General features: G+C 46.3%; 1 protein-coding gene across 4 annotated transcripts in view; it reads right to left on the minus strand.

Annotated features, from left to right (window-relative positions):
• Positions 1 to 15,705, minus strand: part of sbf1 (SET binding factor 1) — a 240,088-nt gene that overhangs the window by 120,098 nt on the left and 104,285 nt on the right. For all 4 annotated transcript variants that reach the window (XR_014553738.1, XM_083660189.1, XM_083660188.1 and 1 more), the window contains exons 9-10: positions 15,072 to 15,185; positions 5,497 to 5,574 (exon numbers count right to left, since the gene is read on the minus strand). Coding sequence is in view for 3 of the 4 variants with exons in the window: in XM_083660189.1 (XP_083516315.1) it covers positions 5,497 to 5,574; positions 15,072 to 15,185 (192 nt within the window). In the remaining variant the exon portion in view is untranslated. The remainder of the gene's footprint in view (positions 1 to 5,496; positions 5,575 to 15,071; positions 15,186 to 15,705) is intronic.

Below are 15,705 nucleotides of genomic sequence, written 5' to 3' on the forward strand. Positions count from 1 at the left end.
GAGTAGATGGATGAAAGGTAGCAGGAGAGAGAGAGTGGATGGATGAAAGGTAGGGGGAGAGAGAGTAGATGGATGAAAGGTAGGGAGAGAGTGGATGGATGAAAGGTAGGGGGAGAGAGAGTAGATGAATGAAAGGTAGAGGGAGAGAGAGAGAGAGAGAGTGGATGAAAGGTAGGGGGAGAGAGAGAGAGAGAGAGTGGATGAAAGGTAGGGGGAGAGAGTGGATGGATGAAAGGTAGGGGGAGAGAGAGTGGATGGATGAAAGGTAGGGGGAGAGAGAGTAGATGGATGAAAGGTAGGGGGAGAGAGAGTAGATGGATGAAAGGTAGGGGGAGAGAGAGAGTGGATGGATGAAAGGTAGGGGGAGAGAGAGTGGATGGATGAAAGGTAGGGGGAGAGAGAGTAGATGGATGAAAGGTAGGGGGAGAGAGAGTGGATGGATGAAAGGTAGGGGGAGAGAGAGTGGATGGATGAAAGGTAGGGGGAGAGAGAGTAGATGAATGAAAGGTAGAGGGAGAGAGAGAGAGTGGATGAAAGGTAGGGGGAGAGAGAGTAGATGGATGAAAGGTAGGGGGAGAGAGAGTGGATGGATGAAAGGTAGGGGGAGAGAGAGTGGATGGATGAAAGGTAGGGGGAGAGAGAGTAGATGGATGAAAGGTAGGGGGAGAGAGAGAGAGTGGATGAAAGGTAGGGGGAGAGAGAGTAGATGGATGAAAGGTAGGGGGAGAGAGAGTGGATGGATGAAAGGTAGGGGGAGAGAGAGTGGATGGATGACAGGTAGGGAGAGACAGTAGATGGATGAAAGGTAGGGGGAGAGAGAGTAGATGAATGAAAGGTAGGGGGAGAGAGAGTGGATGGATGAAAGGTAGGGGGAGGGAGAGTAGATGAATGAAAGGTAGGGGGAGAGAGAGTGGATGGATGAAAGGTAGAGGGAGAGAGAGTAGATGGATGAAAGGTAGCAGGAGAGAGAGAGTGGATGGATGAAAGGTAGGGGGAGAGAGAGTAGATGGATGAAAGGTAGGGAGAGAGTGGATGGATGAAAGGTAGGGGGAGAGAGAGTAGATGAATGAAAGGTAGAGGGAGAGAGAGAGAGAGTGGATGAAAGGTAGGGGGAGAGAGTGGATGGATGAAAGGTAGGGGGAGAGAGAGTGGATGGATGAAAGGTAGGGGGAGAGAGAGTAGATGGATGAAAGGTAGGGGGAGAGAGAGTAGATGGATGAAAGGTAGGGGGAGAGAGAGAGTGGATGGATGAAAGGTAGGGGGAGAGAGAGTGGATGGATGAAAGGTAGGGGGAGAGAGAGTAGATGGATGAAAGGTAGGGGGAGAGAGAGTGGATGGATGAAAGGTAGGGGGAGAGAGAGTGGATGGATGAAAGGTAGGGGGAGAGACAGTAGATGGATGAAAGGTAGGGAGAGAGTGGATGGATGAAAGGTAGGGGGAGAGAGAGTAGATGAATGAAAGGTAGAGGGAGAGAGAGAGAGTGGATGAAAGGTAGGGGGAGAGAGAGTAGATGGATGAAAGGTAGGGGGAGAGAGAGTGGATGGATGAAAGGTAGGGGGAGAGAGAGTGGATGGATGAAAGGTAGGGGGAGAGAGAGTAGATGGATGAAAGGTAGGGGGAGAGAGAGAGTGGATGGATGACAGGTAGGGGGAGAGACAGTAGATGGATGAAAGGTAGGGGGAGAGAGAGTGGATGGATGAAAGGTAGGGGGAGAGAGAGTGGATGGATGAAAGGTAGGGGGAGAGAGAGTGGATGGATGAAAGGTAGGGGGAGAGAGAGTGGATGGATGAAAGGTAGGGGGAGAGAGAGTGGATGGATGACAGGTAGGGGGAGAGAGAGTGGATGGATGAAAGGTAGGGGGAGAGAGAGAGTAGATGGATGACAGGTAGGGGGAGAGAGAGTGGATGGATGACAGGTAGGGGGAGAGAGAGTGGATGGATGAAAGGTAGGGGGAGAGAGAGTGGATGGATGACAGGTAGGGGGAGAGAGAGTGGATGGATGACAGGTAGGGGGAGAGAGAGTGGATGGATGAAAGGTAGGGGGAGAGAGAGTAGATGGATTAAAGGTAGGGGGAGAGAGAGAGTGGATGGATGACAGGTAGGGAGAGAGAGAGTAGATGGATGACAGGTAGGGGGAGAGAGAGAGTAGATGGATGACAGGTAGGGGGAGAGAGAGAGTAGATGGATGAAAGGTAGGGGGAGAGAGAGTGGATGGATGAAAGGTAGGGGGAGAGAGAGTGGATGGATGACAGGTAGGGGGAGAGAGAGTGGATGGATGAAAGGTAGGGGGAGAGAGAGTAGATGGATTAAAGGTAGGGGGAGAGAGAGAGTGGATGGATGACAGGTAGGGAGAGAGAGAGTAGATGGATGACAGGTAGGGGGAGAGAGAGAGTAGATGGATGACAGGTAGGGGGAGAGAGAGAGTAGATGGATGAAAGGTAGGGGGAGAGAGAGTGGATGGATGAAAGGTAGGGGGAGAGAGAGTAGATGGATGAAAGGTAGGGGGAGAGAGAGAGAGTGGATGGATGACAGGTAGGGGGAGAGACAGTAGATGGATGAAAGGTAGGGGGAGAGACAGTAGATGGATGAAAGGTAGGGGGAGAGAGAGTAGATGGATGACAGGTAGGGGGAGAGAGAGTGGATGGATGAAAGGTAGGGGGAGAGACAGTAGATGGATGAAAGGTAGGGGGAGAGAGAGTGGATGGATGACAGGTAGGGGAGAGAGAGTGGATGGATTAAAGGTAGGGGGAGAGAGAGTGGATGGATGAAAGGTAGGGGGAGAGAGAGTGGATGGATGACAGGTAGGGGGAGAGAGAGTGGATGGATGAAAGGTAGGGGGAGAGAGAGTGGATGGATGAAAGGTAGGGGGAGAGAGAGTGGATGGATGGATGAAAGGTAGGGGGAGAGAGAGTGGATGGATGAAAGGTAGGGGGAGAGAGAGTAGATGGATGACAGGTAGGGGGAGAGAGAGTGGATGGATGAAAGGTAGGGGGAGAGAGACTAGATGGATGAAAGGTAGGGGGGGAGAGAGAGTGGATGGATGAAAGGTAGGGAGAGAGAGAGTGGATGGATGACAGGTAGGGGGAGAGAGAGTAGATGGATGAAAGGTAGGGGGAGAGAGAGTGGATGGATGAAAGGTAGGGGGGGAGAGAGTGGATGGATGAAAGGTAGGGGGAGAGAGACTAGATGGATGAAAGGTAGGGGGGGAGAGAGTGGATGGATGAAAGGTAGGGGGAGAGAGACTAGATGGATGAAAGGTAGGGGGAGAGAGAGTGGATGGATGACAGGTAGGGGGAGAGAGAGTAGATGGATGAAAGGTAGGGGGAGAGAGAGTGGATGGATGAAAGGTAGGGGGAGAGAGAGTGGATGGATGAAAGGTAGGGGGAGAGAGAGTGGATGGATGAAAGGTAGGGGGAGAGAGAGTGGATGGATGAAAGGTAGGGGGAGAGAAAGTGGATGGATGAAAGGTAGGGGGAGAGAGAGTGGATGGATGAAAGGTAGAGGGAGAGAGAGTGGATGGATGAAAGGTAGGGGGAGAGAGAGTGGATGGATGACAGGTAGGGGGAGAGAGAGTGGATGGATGAAAGGTAGGGGGAGAGAGAGTGGCTAGGGGGAGAGAGACAGCTGACAGAGTGAGCGTGTGGGATGAGTGTGCAGATGATTTACTGAGACAGTAGCAGCAAATTATATTTCCCCCTTATTTTTATTTACTTTTTATCAATCAGTAAGTGTTCACAACCCAGAGAGTCGTTGCATTGGATTACGACCCAAAACGAGTTTCGAGTTGCGGGAGCCTTGCGGTGCGCGATACTGGGTCAATGTCAGAAAACTGGAATATTTGCAACGTCTCGGCTGCAGCGGTTCCACTACAGACAGCATGGATATACAAGTAAGTCAATTGATTTCAAGTTATCCGGACCTTCTATTAAATTCAGCGTGGAAATGGTTCACCGAGCAGCGCTACTTTTGTCGTATTGAAGTTTCATCCTGTAATTTTTTATAATAAAACCGGCAACCTTAAATTCCCACATTTTTTAACTGAATTTGGCCTGTAAATCGATGGCTGACAGCGAGCTCATTTTTAAAGCTTGAGTGGTGATCTTTATACCATATGAAAGTAGAAGAAATAAGGAATCGATTGGGACGAAGCATGTCAACCTAGCATGTCAGGAAGGGGGGGTAAATAACGCTCCAAAGTTGATGAATTGGAATGTAACTAAACGAGTATCTTGATAGTGCAGGGGAAGGGAACACTCTCGTTCCAGATGCAATAAAGTGTAATTTAACGCTATTTGACAACAGTTTCGGCCATAGACTTTGTCAAGTATCATACAAACAGTGCAAGACAGCCATTATAAAGACAGGTGGGGTGATTGAATGGACAACACCTGTCTTGTGAAAGCACACCTGAGTGTGATTACAATGACATCATAGGATCAGTCATGCAGTAATAGGCTACATTTTCGGTACTGGCGCAGATTAATCAAAACATTGATGTCACAGGTAGGCTGTATACCATAATATATCATGAATCTATGTGAATAAATAGATTTATATAAATAGTAATCACAGCCTAATGCATAGAGATAAATCCTGAAACCTTCTCGCAACAGTTGTAGCCTAAGCCAGTGGTTTTCAAAGTGGGGTCCCCAGCAAAAAGGGGGGATAATCTATTTTCACTATAATTCCATGCCATCCATAAGTAACACAATCTAAGATAGTGTAGAAGTGAGTAACTAGGCTAATTATAACCATAACAGCACAAATAATTGACAAAAATCTCAAAATAAATATACAGTATTTACTCTGAGAAATGAAATAATGAGAAAAGGAACAATTATTGATGGTTAAAACTGAATAAGCAGTGTGCGGACTCTATTTCTTTTTATATAAAACTGAATAATGACATCACAACAGCCTAATCCTAATGCTAATTTAAAATGAGATTTGGGCGTTTTGGGCAAAAGAGGAAAAAAAAACGCCCAAAAAGCTACCTCCCCTGTTTCCAATCTCACCAGCCGCCACTGGTGTGCAGAGTGAACACGGCTGACAGAGTGAGCGTGTGGGAGTGTGCAGAGTGAACACAGCTGACAGAGTGAGCGTGTGAGAGGAGTGCACAGAGTGAAAACAGCTGACAGAGTGAGCGTGTGGGAGGAGTGCACAGAGTGAACACAGCTGACAGAGTGAGCGTGTGGGAGGAGTGCACAGAGTGAACACAGCTGACAGAGTGAGCGTGTGGGAGGAGTGCACAGAGTGAACACAGCTGACAGAGTGAGCGTGTGGGAGGAGTGCACAGAGTGAACACAGCTGACAGAGTGAGCGTGTGGGAGGAGTGCACAGAGTGAACACAGCTGACAGAGTGAGCGTGTGGGAGGAGTGCACAGAGTGAACACAGCTGACAGAGTGAGCGTGTGGGAGGAGTGCACAGAGTGAACACAGCTGACAGAGTGAGCATGTGGGAGGAGTGTGCACAGTGAACACAGCTGATCTTTCTCACCTGGATCTTGAGAGCGGAGGGTTGCGTGGACGATGGGGGGAAGGCATGGTCTGCTATCTCCAGCTCTGGGTCCAACACCTACAACAACACATGAAGCATCCATCACTCACAGTTAGGGATGGGAATCGAGAACCGGGTCCCAGTGGATCAATTCCTTGGAATCGTTAGCCAAAATCCTTAACAATTCCACTATCGATTCCATGCGCGATGACATCACACGCTGCGACATGCACGCAACGCAGCCTTGTTTAGACCGCAGCCAGTCTAGGCAGAAGCAAAACGATGACCACAGTGCCACTTGCAATGCTTGCAAAACCTCTATTTTGTCAAAGGGGGGAAATACTAGCAATATGCAGAAACATTTGTCTACACAGCATGCAATAATTTTGGAGGAATGTCACATTTTTGATGTGCTACGGAGTGACGATAACGTGGCTAACAGCAGCGCGGCTAACAGCAGCGCGGCTAACGTTAGCGCGTCATCTGTTAATATGGAGAGTAAACTCCTCCAGACCCTGTCTATTGTGTGTTTAGTGTTTGTGCCATTTGTTTCATTGTGTAAACCAGATTTCACCAATACTCCATTTCCATCCATTTAATTGAGAGGATGATGACGTTCAGAGTCAGACTGGTTCAGAGGCTGGTAGTCGCTCTGGGTCAGAGGCTGCAGCGAGTACTTCTTGTGCACCTCTAGCCCCTCCATTCACCCAGGCAGGGAAGAGTAAAATGACCGAGGCGAGGGGAAACGAATGTCACCGAGCAGTGACTAAGTTTGTCTGACATGCCAGCTAAAGTAAAATGTCAAAGTTGCATGTTGTCATTCTAACCACTAGTTCTGTTTCATTCATTCCCACTATATATTTTCTATAGGGAGATGACAAAGATGCTCAACCCAAAATAGAAACCCCCAAACAGAGCCAGTTTAACAGACACACTGATCCCTGCTTGGTATGGGATTGAAAAGAGCAATCTGATCTCAGAGCTGAATAATAATACATAATTATAATAATAATAATATAAAAGAAAATTAATGTTAATAAACCCGTTTGTACTCTTTTTTTCCCCTTGCCCAATGAGAATCGATAAGAGAATCGATAAGGAATCGGATCAATAAGCAGAATCGAAAATGGAATCGGAATCGTTAAAATCTTATCAATTCCCATCCCTACTCACAGTCTAACTACCTCTGTGTCTTCACACAGTCATTCTACTCTAGCTTGTTCCTGCCACATTCTACTGGCTTGGCGGTCGGAGCAGCAGAAATTAGTGAGGTGTGGTCTACTGCCTGTCATGGAACTGTTAGAACTATTCAACTGAGGCAATGGACCGTAAAACTCACATCATAATCAAAGCATATCATATTATTTCTACACAATTGGGGTGATTTGCCATATTTTAAGATATTGTTGTTTGTAGTTGAAATTGAATTGAAACCCGAAAACTAAAGTGAAACAAACAAAAATAAGAATTTAAGCCTCAACACAAGACTATAAATTAACATTTTTCAGACTCAGCAGCAGCATCAACATATCCAGTCACCAGTAAACTAACAGCAGACCTTGAAAAACAATAGAGTCCTGTTTGTGTTAATGCTGTCAGGGCCGTGAGGTGAATACATGCAGCTCATTTTAAGGAGAGCAGGACAGCTAAGCCTTGGGTCACGGTTGCTGCCCAACAATCACTACAGCATCGTGGTAACGTCAACCCAAAACTGTTCCTACCTTCCCCAGACAACAGCTGATTAAACTAATCCCGCCTACACAAAACCCCCACTATCGGTTTTCCCAGCTTCGCAATTATCTCTCCTCGTGTCCCGATCTGGGGGGTTTGTCCCAGCCGGCGGACAGAGACAGACAGAAATGCAGAGGCTCTGCACAGAGTTCATGTGAGTTGGTGCCGGACAGAGACAGACAAGACAGAGACAGACAGAGGAAAGAGACAGAGATAGACAGAAGTGCAGATGCTCTGTCAGGGTGCTCTCATCATCTGTGAGTTAGTTAGAGACAGACAGAGGAAAGACAGAGATAGAAGTGCAGAGGCTCTGGACAGAGTTCATCTCTGGGTTGGTGGCGCACAGAGACAGGCAGAGATGGACAGAGACAGACAAGAGATGCAGAGGCTCTGGACAGAGTTCAAGGAGGAACGGAACTGCATGATCGAATACACCAAGCCACACACGAGCACTGAGATTTCCAACAATTCCAAAAAAATATATATATATATAATTTTACCTTGAATTTGATCTTAGACATAGCTGCTGCTTCTATCCAGAGCGACTGACCCTGAGTCAGTAGGTAGAGGTTGAGGGTGTTGTTGGAAAAGCATCTAGGTATTTGTTTACATTGCGTACTTCTCAAAAGCCCCAAGTGTTTAAATAGTCGGTGAAAAAAATACTTTGCGATCGACTGTAAGCTGACAAATAGGCCTCGCAACACATCCGCATTCCTGCTCGTTTCAGGTCAACCATTTAGTTGTGACCTCGTTTACCCTCTCTTTCCTGCTCTCTAGCAGTGGTTCCAAAAGTGGGGCCAGCGAACCACCAGGGGTCTTTGAAGTGAGTGCCAGGGGTCTCAAAATAAAAATAGGCATAGTTTAATTTCACTAAGAATTAGCACAATGAAAGAATGTGTGAGGTAGTTTGTTCACAGGTGCCTCAAAGCCATTATTTTGCTAGCTACTACTGTCTGACCACAATCAATTAGGATGATCATTCAATCAATCAATTTATATAGCACCAAATCATAACAAGAGTTATCCCAAGGCGCTTTGAGTGAGTGAGTGAGTGAGTGAGTGAGTGAGTGAGTGAGTGAGTGAGTGAGTGAGTGAGTGAGTGATGAGTGATGAGTGAGTAGTCTTGATGATTTGAGGAGCAAGATTAACTATTTTCAACTACAGGGCAGGTTCTAAATTCTACGACTATTATTGGTGGAATTTGTGTAAACAAAAATAATTGTGCAGCAATAATTGTGCAGACTATGCAGACTAATTAATCTATAATGTTTTGCAGCACTGTCATTTTATGGTCTAAAATATATATATAACAGAAGAATGCATGTCTGATTAGAAAACCCTATCTTAGGATGAAAACACTGCAAGTCTCTGTGGGAACTGGGAAGGGCATGTCAGACTCCAAAATGCATGCTCCTCACGACAATCCCAACACACACAGCATGTAGGGCTGAGACTGAGCAGTCAATGCCAAGACAGATCTAGCTTCTTCCAAAGAAACAAGTCTTGCCCTCTGCCTCAGTGACCCGGGGGAAGAAGTCCGACCCTGCATTTTCGAGAGCAGAAGAAGAAGCAGGCCTTCGGCTTTGGCCTTGACACACGCCAAGTCTGTCAATAAAGCCGTTTTCCCACATGCGTACCGGAAAATTACCTGTAAGTCAATATCGGACATTTCCCTGAATTTCCCTTCACACCTCAGCGTTCGCATGTGGGAATCTAGTCGTCAAATAGCCGGTATGTTGGGGGGTGGGGTGGGGTGGGGTGGGGCGGGGGGCGGGGGAGAGTGGCCTGGGGTCTGTGCTGCCGGCCACTGAGGCCAGTCAGAAAAAAAAAGAAAAAAAAACATGGAGCCGGCGTCCACTCTTTTATTGCTGACGCGCTTTTTCCTCAAACGTAGACAGCGACGCAGACAAATTAAGGCGAAAATGGAAAGGGATATATGTGCGAACAGAAACAGATTCATGTTCGCAGTCTTCTCTGCTCAACATCGTGCAGAATATGAAGATAGACTAAACCGGGGACAGATCATGAAAGTACCTCTGCGCTGCTGCGTGAGACTAGAGCCGTCTGGAAGCGAGAGAGACCAGGAGGGAATTTATTTTGGGAAGATGCTCTGAACAATTTTGACGACGTGGAATGGAAGCGTCATTTTCGCATGTCCCGGTGTACGTTCGACTACGTGCTGAGTCTGGTCCGACCCGCACTAACACGCAAGATCACCCGGTGGCGAAAACCACTGGAAGCGCGTTTGCGACTGGCAATAGTACTTTGGTGGTACGCAACACCAGGGGAATATCGAACAATCAGCTGTGTATTTGGTGTTGGACTGTCTACAGTGTGCAACCTGGTCCAGAGACAACGCCCACTGATAGCGGAAAATGACTGGACCCCTTTCTCACCTGCGTGCCTATCGCGGCATACCGCTCTTCTGACTGGCTCAAAACTGGTGAAATCTCCGCGACGACGGGGTCGCGCTTATACTGGCACGGCCACTTTCTCACATGCAGGCATTAGACCACGTTCCGGTCATTTTGCGGTACAAAGCGCATGTGGGAAAAGGGCTTAAGTCACAGAACCAACTCAATTATTGTAGAACAATATTGATACAGGTGACTGCACTGCCTATACAGGTGACTGCACTGCCTTTACAGGTGACTGACTGCACATATAAAAGGATGTGGTGTGTGAGCATCATACCAGTTTCCCACAACTGATGTGGCCTAATCCAAATATCTCAGACAATAAACTATGACCAAGCTCAAAGGCCCTTTGTTAAATCTGCCCACACCTCATGCACCAAAGGGAAGTAAAAAAAATAAATGAAACCATTGATGAGTAACAGACAAGGGAAGCTGGGAAATCATTTGTCTTCTCGGCACACCTAATAACAGATAACAGGTAATTCTCAGAATGGGTTGGCTAGAATGGGGTTGCAAGTTGCAGGAAACAGTAAACTAGGTGCTTTTAGTTTTTGTCTTTTTGTTTGTTTGCAGGGTAGAAGTGCAAAGAATCTTAACACTTTTTATTGTTTTTACGATTTCACCCATGTATTTTATGTATTCTACTGTATGTCTTTTTGCCAGCACCGTAGCTCCTGTGTTACATTGCTGGCTTGCTGGGAAAGCTAAGCAGGTCTGACTGTGGTCAGTCCTTGGATGGGAGACCATGGTGCTAGAAGTGGTGTTGGAGGACCAGTAGGAGGTGCTGTTCCCTCTGTTCTCATGAATAATAACCCAGTCCCCAATGCACCAGGGCAGAGACAGGGACAGATCCTGTGAGTAAGCACAGTCCTTTGGATGCGACATTAAACTGAGGTCCTGACTCTCTGTGGTCATTAAAGATCCCAGCAGCAGTCTTCACAAGAGTAGGGGTGTAACCACGGTGCCCTGGGGGGTGCAACCCCAGTGACCTGGGGGGTGTAACCCTGGTGCTCTGGCTACATTTCCAAACAGATGTTCCTTCATTCATGGCCACCTAATCATCCCTTGTTACTTAATTGGCTCTTTTAATCCTCAACTCTCCACCGTGTTAGCTGATGTGTGGTGAGTGTTCAACTCTCCACCATATTAGCTGATGTGTGGTGAGTGTTCCACTCTCCACCATGTTAGCTGATGTGTGGTGAGCGTTCACCTCTCCACCATGATAGCTGATGTGTGGTGATTGTTCAACTCTCCACCGCGTTAGCTGATGTGTGGTGAGCGGTGAACTGGCTGCCGTGCTTCACCCAGGTGGGTGCTACACATCAGAGGTGGATGAGTAGAGTCCCCCCCCACACACACGCCCGATCTGTCGTCTTGAGAGTTGCACTGAGGCAAATTCCTATCAACTCTGTGGATGATTGAATCTTGAACTGATGTACATGCACATTGCACGTACATTTAAAAAGATGATTTATTGTTTGTATTACACAGACATAGATAATATACCCGTTCTGAGCCACTATCATTATACCTTTACCTCATTGGCTGCCAGCCATTTCTGGAAAACGGACGCTCCCAGTGCCAGCCCTTTCAGAGCGTTTTCAGTGATTTCTCAAGACCCACAGAATATTGTGTGATATTACTATGTAAACACCGAACACGCCCAAAAACGATGAGACTCTCTTGTATCATCAGAAAAAAACAAGTTTATTTGTATCATTTTCCGTTCTTTAGTTATCAGCAGTATTAGATTGGTTTTAGGTTGGTTTCACCAGAAACAGATGTTTCAAACTAGAACTGGAGATAATTAGCCTTTTGTGAAATGAAGCATTTCAAGCACATCACTGACTCTGAAGCTAATATTTTCTGATGTAGTGACACCTCAAATATCTGAACAGTAATTTCCTTCAATAAAACAGCAAAAACAAAGGAATTTTGATGGCAAAATAATATTTTTTAGCTGCAACCAGCAGCGCTGGCCCCTGCGTGCGCAGACCCTACACCTTCTTGCTGGTCTTGATTTACTGCTGGTGGACATCAGGTATTCCAGCTTGTGTTTGCCAATCTGTCCATTGAGCCTGCTGTCTGGGTCGGTGTTGTATGGTGCCCTGCGTGCCCCACCCCCCTCAACTGCAAACTCCTCCTCCGTGGGAGTGTCTCTGGTGGCTCTCTGCTGCACGTTTCAAAGTGCGCTGCACCCAGCGTCTATTTTCAGAGCGCTCCGCCGTTTTTGTGCGCCGGCTCCCAGCGCTCCCAGCTGAGAATAATTTAACTTTTCAGAAAGACGCTGGTGTCGGGTGCTCCTTTTCTGGCAACTAATCATATGGAGAAACTATCGCAACAGAGACAGAAAGGCTCAATTGTGGGAGCAGATTGGCTGCTGTTCACAGCTAACGTTACAGCATGCATCGGTTTCCGTTTCCCCACGGCTTCTTCTACTCTTTTTTCTCATCTTTCTCTAATCCGGAGAGCACTGTCGCCACCTAATGGGTCCGTAAAATAGCTTATAGACCTTCAAAATCCCCCATATTTTTACAGGAGATGCATCAGGCTTTGATCCACATCCCACCGTCAAAAAACGCAATTGACGTCTTTAGACGTCAATGGCAGCCTACGTTACTATTTGAATTGACGTCTTTAGACGTCAATGGCAGCCAATGAGTTAAAAGAATATCACTGCTACTGAAAACACTAAAACTACAACTGACACTAAACCGAACCTAAACTGAAACGACCAAACCCACACGGAGAACAATGACTCCTATACAAAAGGTTATTGTGTATGCAGTGACTGTTTCTCCAAAGTAGTGTACATACAGCACATGCCAAGACAAAAGAAATGGGAGAAAAGCAAAAGGATCCCTGGTGAGCTTCCTGGCATGGCAGCCAAAACAACATGGCTGGGAACTGCCTGCTTGGCTGAAACCACCCCATTGGATGTGGGATTTCCTAGCATTGGAGTCATGTATTGGAGTGTGGGTGTGTCGGTGCTAGGGCTGTCAAACAATATTCTATGTTTGAATATACTCGATTCCTACGTCCTGCAGCTCGCTGAGCTGCCCCTGCAGCTCGCCAAGCTGGCCCTGCAGCTCGCATTGGCAGCTCGGCCGCTGCGCGGCCTTGCCGGCAACTCGGCTGCTGTGTGGCCAATGAGACCAGCATCACTGATTATGTCATCAGTGGGATTTATGACATCACTGATGATGTCATAGTGGCATTTATGACATCACTGATGATGTCACAGTAGGATTCATGACATCACTGGGATTGATGACATTACTGATGATATCACAGTGGGACAGAGAGACAGAAACAGACAGAGCCCCAGCTCCCATTTATATACTGATGATGATGATATACTGATGAATAGGCATCTCGCACGCTCGATTCCTAGGCTCGCCCGCTACTCAGCCTCGCCGGCCCTGCAGCTCGCATACACGACTGCTCCTTAATGGCATACTTCAGGAATGCTGGATCACGTGTCCTGGAGCTGGCAAGCTGTCCATGGCTGAAGACGGGGGTCTGAAGCCAGACTCCCACTTCTTTTTTGTGACATCACTGATCACTGATGATATCAGTGGGATTTACAGTATGACATCACTGATGATGTCACACATCACTGGGATTTAGGACATCACTGAAGACGTCACAGTGGGATTTATGACAGCACTGATGATGTCACAGTGGAATTTATGACATCACAGTGGGACAGGGAACAGACAGAGAGACAGAGAAACAAACAGAGCCCTAGCTCCTATTTATATTTAAATACTGATGATGATGATGATGATGATGATGATGACTGATGATGATGATATTTGAATATAAAAATGAAAAGAATATTCAAGTATAAAAAATAATACTCAAAAGTTATTATTATTATTATTTTACATTTAACCAGGTAAAAAACCTGACCAAGAGGGCAACATAAAAAACATCAGGTTATTTAAAAACATTACAAAAGTGTAATCAACTACTGTACTAGTACTGACTGAATAAATATGGGAGGGGGAATAAATGTATGTTAACACATTCACTGCCAGCCGTTTTTTCAATACTGTAGTTAGCTTCTGCCAAGGTTTTTTTTTGAGGATTCTGGCTCATCTTTCAAGAGCCGAGGATTCTTTTCTGTTAGGATTTTGTGAACACAAAATATCTCAAAAGAACTAATAGAATGTGTGCTTTCTCTGTCTAAAAGAGTTAGTTTGTAGAGTTAGTAGTTATGTAAGCATTAGCAGTTGAATACAGCATGGTTTCAGCGTCTGAAAATTTAAGCTGAGATAAACGGCTTTTTGTGAAATTCGATAGAACAGTCACTTTAACCATTCATTTTTGGCATCAGTAAGACGTCAGACATCTAAACAATAGTTTTGAACAGTAATTTCCTCCATAACAGCAGGAAACCCCCCTCTCCTTCAAACTCCTCCCTCCGTGTGTGTTCTTCTTGGCTGCAGCGGGCGTGTCACAAGCTCGTTTCTGCTGCTGCTGCTGCTGCTCCTGTCTGCTGGCGGCCACTGGGCGAGTCTGGATGGGGCTCGCTCGTTTCTTGGGGTTTCGGTTGAGAGCTTTGATGAATCTTTTGCGATTCTGGGCTTTATGCTGCGTGTTTCAAAGTGTGTTCCACCCAGTCTATTTTTGGAACCCCCCACCGTTGTGCGCCACCAGTTGTGCTCCAGCGCGAAAGCGTTTTCGCCTACAGTATGAGAATGGCTTCCTCAAGCTTTTCCCTGCAGTTTTGGCTCGGATTTCAATAGTCTGGAGAGCACTGTCGCCACTTAGTGGGTCGGTGGAATGGGTCGGTGGCTCCAATATTTATATAGGAGATGTAAAAGGGTTAGATCCACGTCCCACCGTCAAAATTTTTTTTTTTTTTTTTAAGACGAGATATCTCGTCAACGGCAGTCAACCGTTGGATTTTTTAAGACGAGATATCTCGTCAACGGCAGTGAACGTGTTAAGGGAAAAAAAAAATTCAACGTTCATGTTGAAATAAATATACCAAGTACCGTAGTTACAAAATCTCTCCAGTTGTATTGGTTTGCCATTGTATGGAAACGCACACGCGCACGCAGGGGGGAAAAACATACTAGTATAGACATCATCAATGATGTCACAATGATGTCACAATGCCTATGTATGACATCACTGATGACATAATCAGTGATGGTATGACATCACTGATATCATTAGGTAATTAGGGCAATGACTAATTAAAAAATCCAGCTCCATCAGGTCACCCACGGGTGCACGGGTGCTCTTTACACCCCCTGAAAGTTTCAGCCCGATCGCACGTAAAACGACATAGCTGTTGCCGGCCAAAATTCTTGAAACAGACAGAGCCCACATTGCCATATACAGTGTATATTATATATATTCAAATATAATTTTGGGCCAATTTTCACAGCCCTAGTCGGTGCAGTGTTTTACCATGGAGAGTGCAGTCTGGGTCTGCTGCAGGAGCGGCTCAGGCAGCAGGGAGATGTGGACACACTCTGGGATGGTCACTGTGCCGCCGTCCAGGTCCGCAATGATCACATCCAGCTGAGGGGAAAACACACACACACACACACACAATCATCATGAGGTGCTAGCCTACATGGTAGACATGAGAAGTACAGTGACTCTGATTCAATAGTTTTATTATTAATCGAATTTTCGGCACATAAAAGTTTGGACACACACTTCTTGTCTTTTTACTATTTTTCACATTTTACATTAATAGTAAAGACATCAAAACTATTAAAAAACTTAAATGCAATTATGCATTGACCAAAAACATGTTAAACAAATCAAAATGGCCAAACACTACATACAGTAGATGCCAAACATGGTAGTGATACAACTCTAAGAGTGTCTGGTATTGAAGCCATCAGTTCCGATGCCAGGGGTGGGGACAAACTCAAACGCCTCAAACAAAGAGAGGCATATTGGATTTATGCCCTCAAGGGCACCAGTTATCCTGGTCTCAATGGGAACTTTGAGCTCTCATCATACTTATAGCCATGCCCTTAGTCCCAACATGTAGCCATTGGTTCTCTTTCCTTGATTCCCAGTTGGTTTT

Source organism: Poromitra crassiceps (assembly GCF_964638095.1).
Source record: "Poromitra crassiceps genome assembly, chromosome: 2".
In the NCBI taxonomy this organism is placed as follows: Eukaryota; Metazoa; Chordata; class Actinopteri; order Beryciformes; family Melamphaidae; genus Poromitra; species Poromitra crassiceps.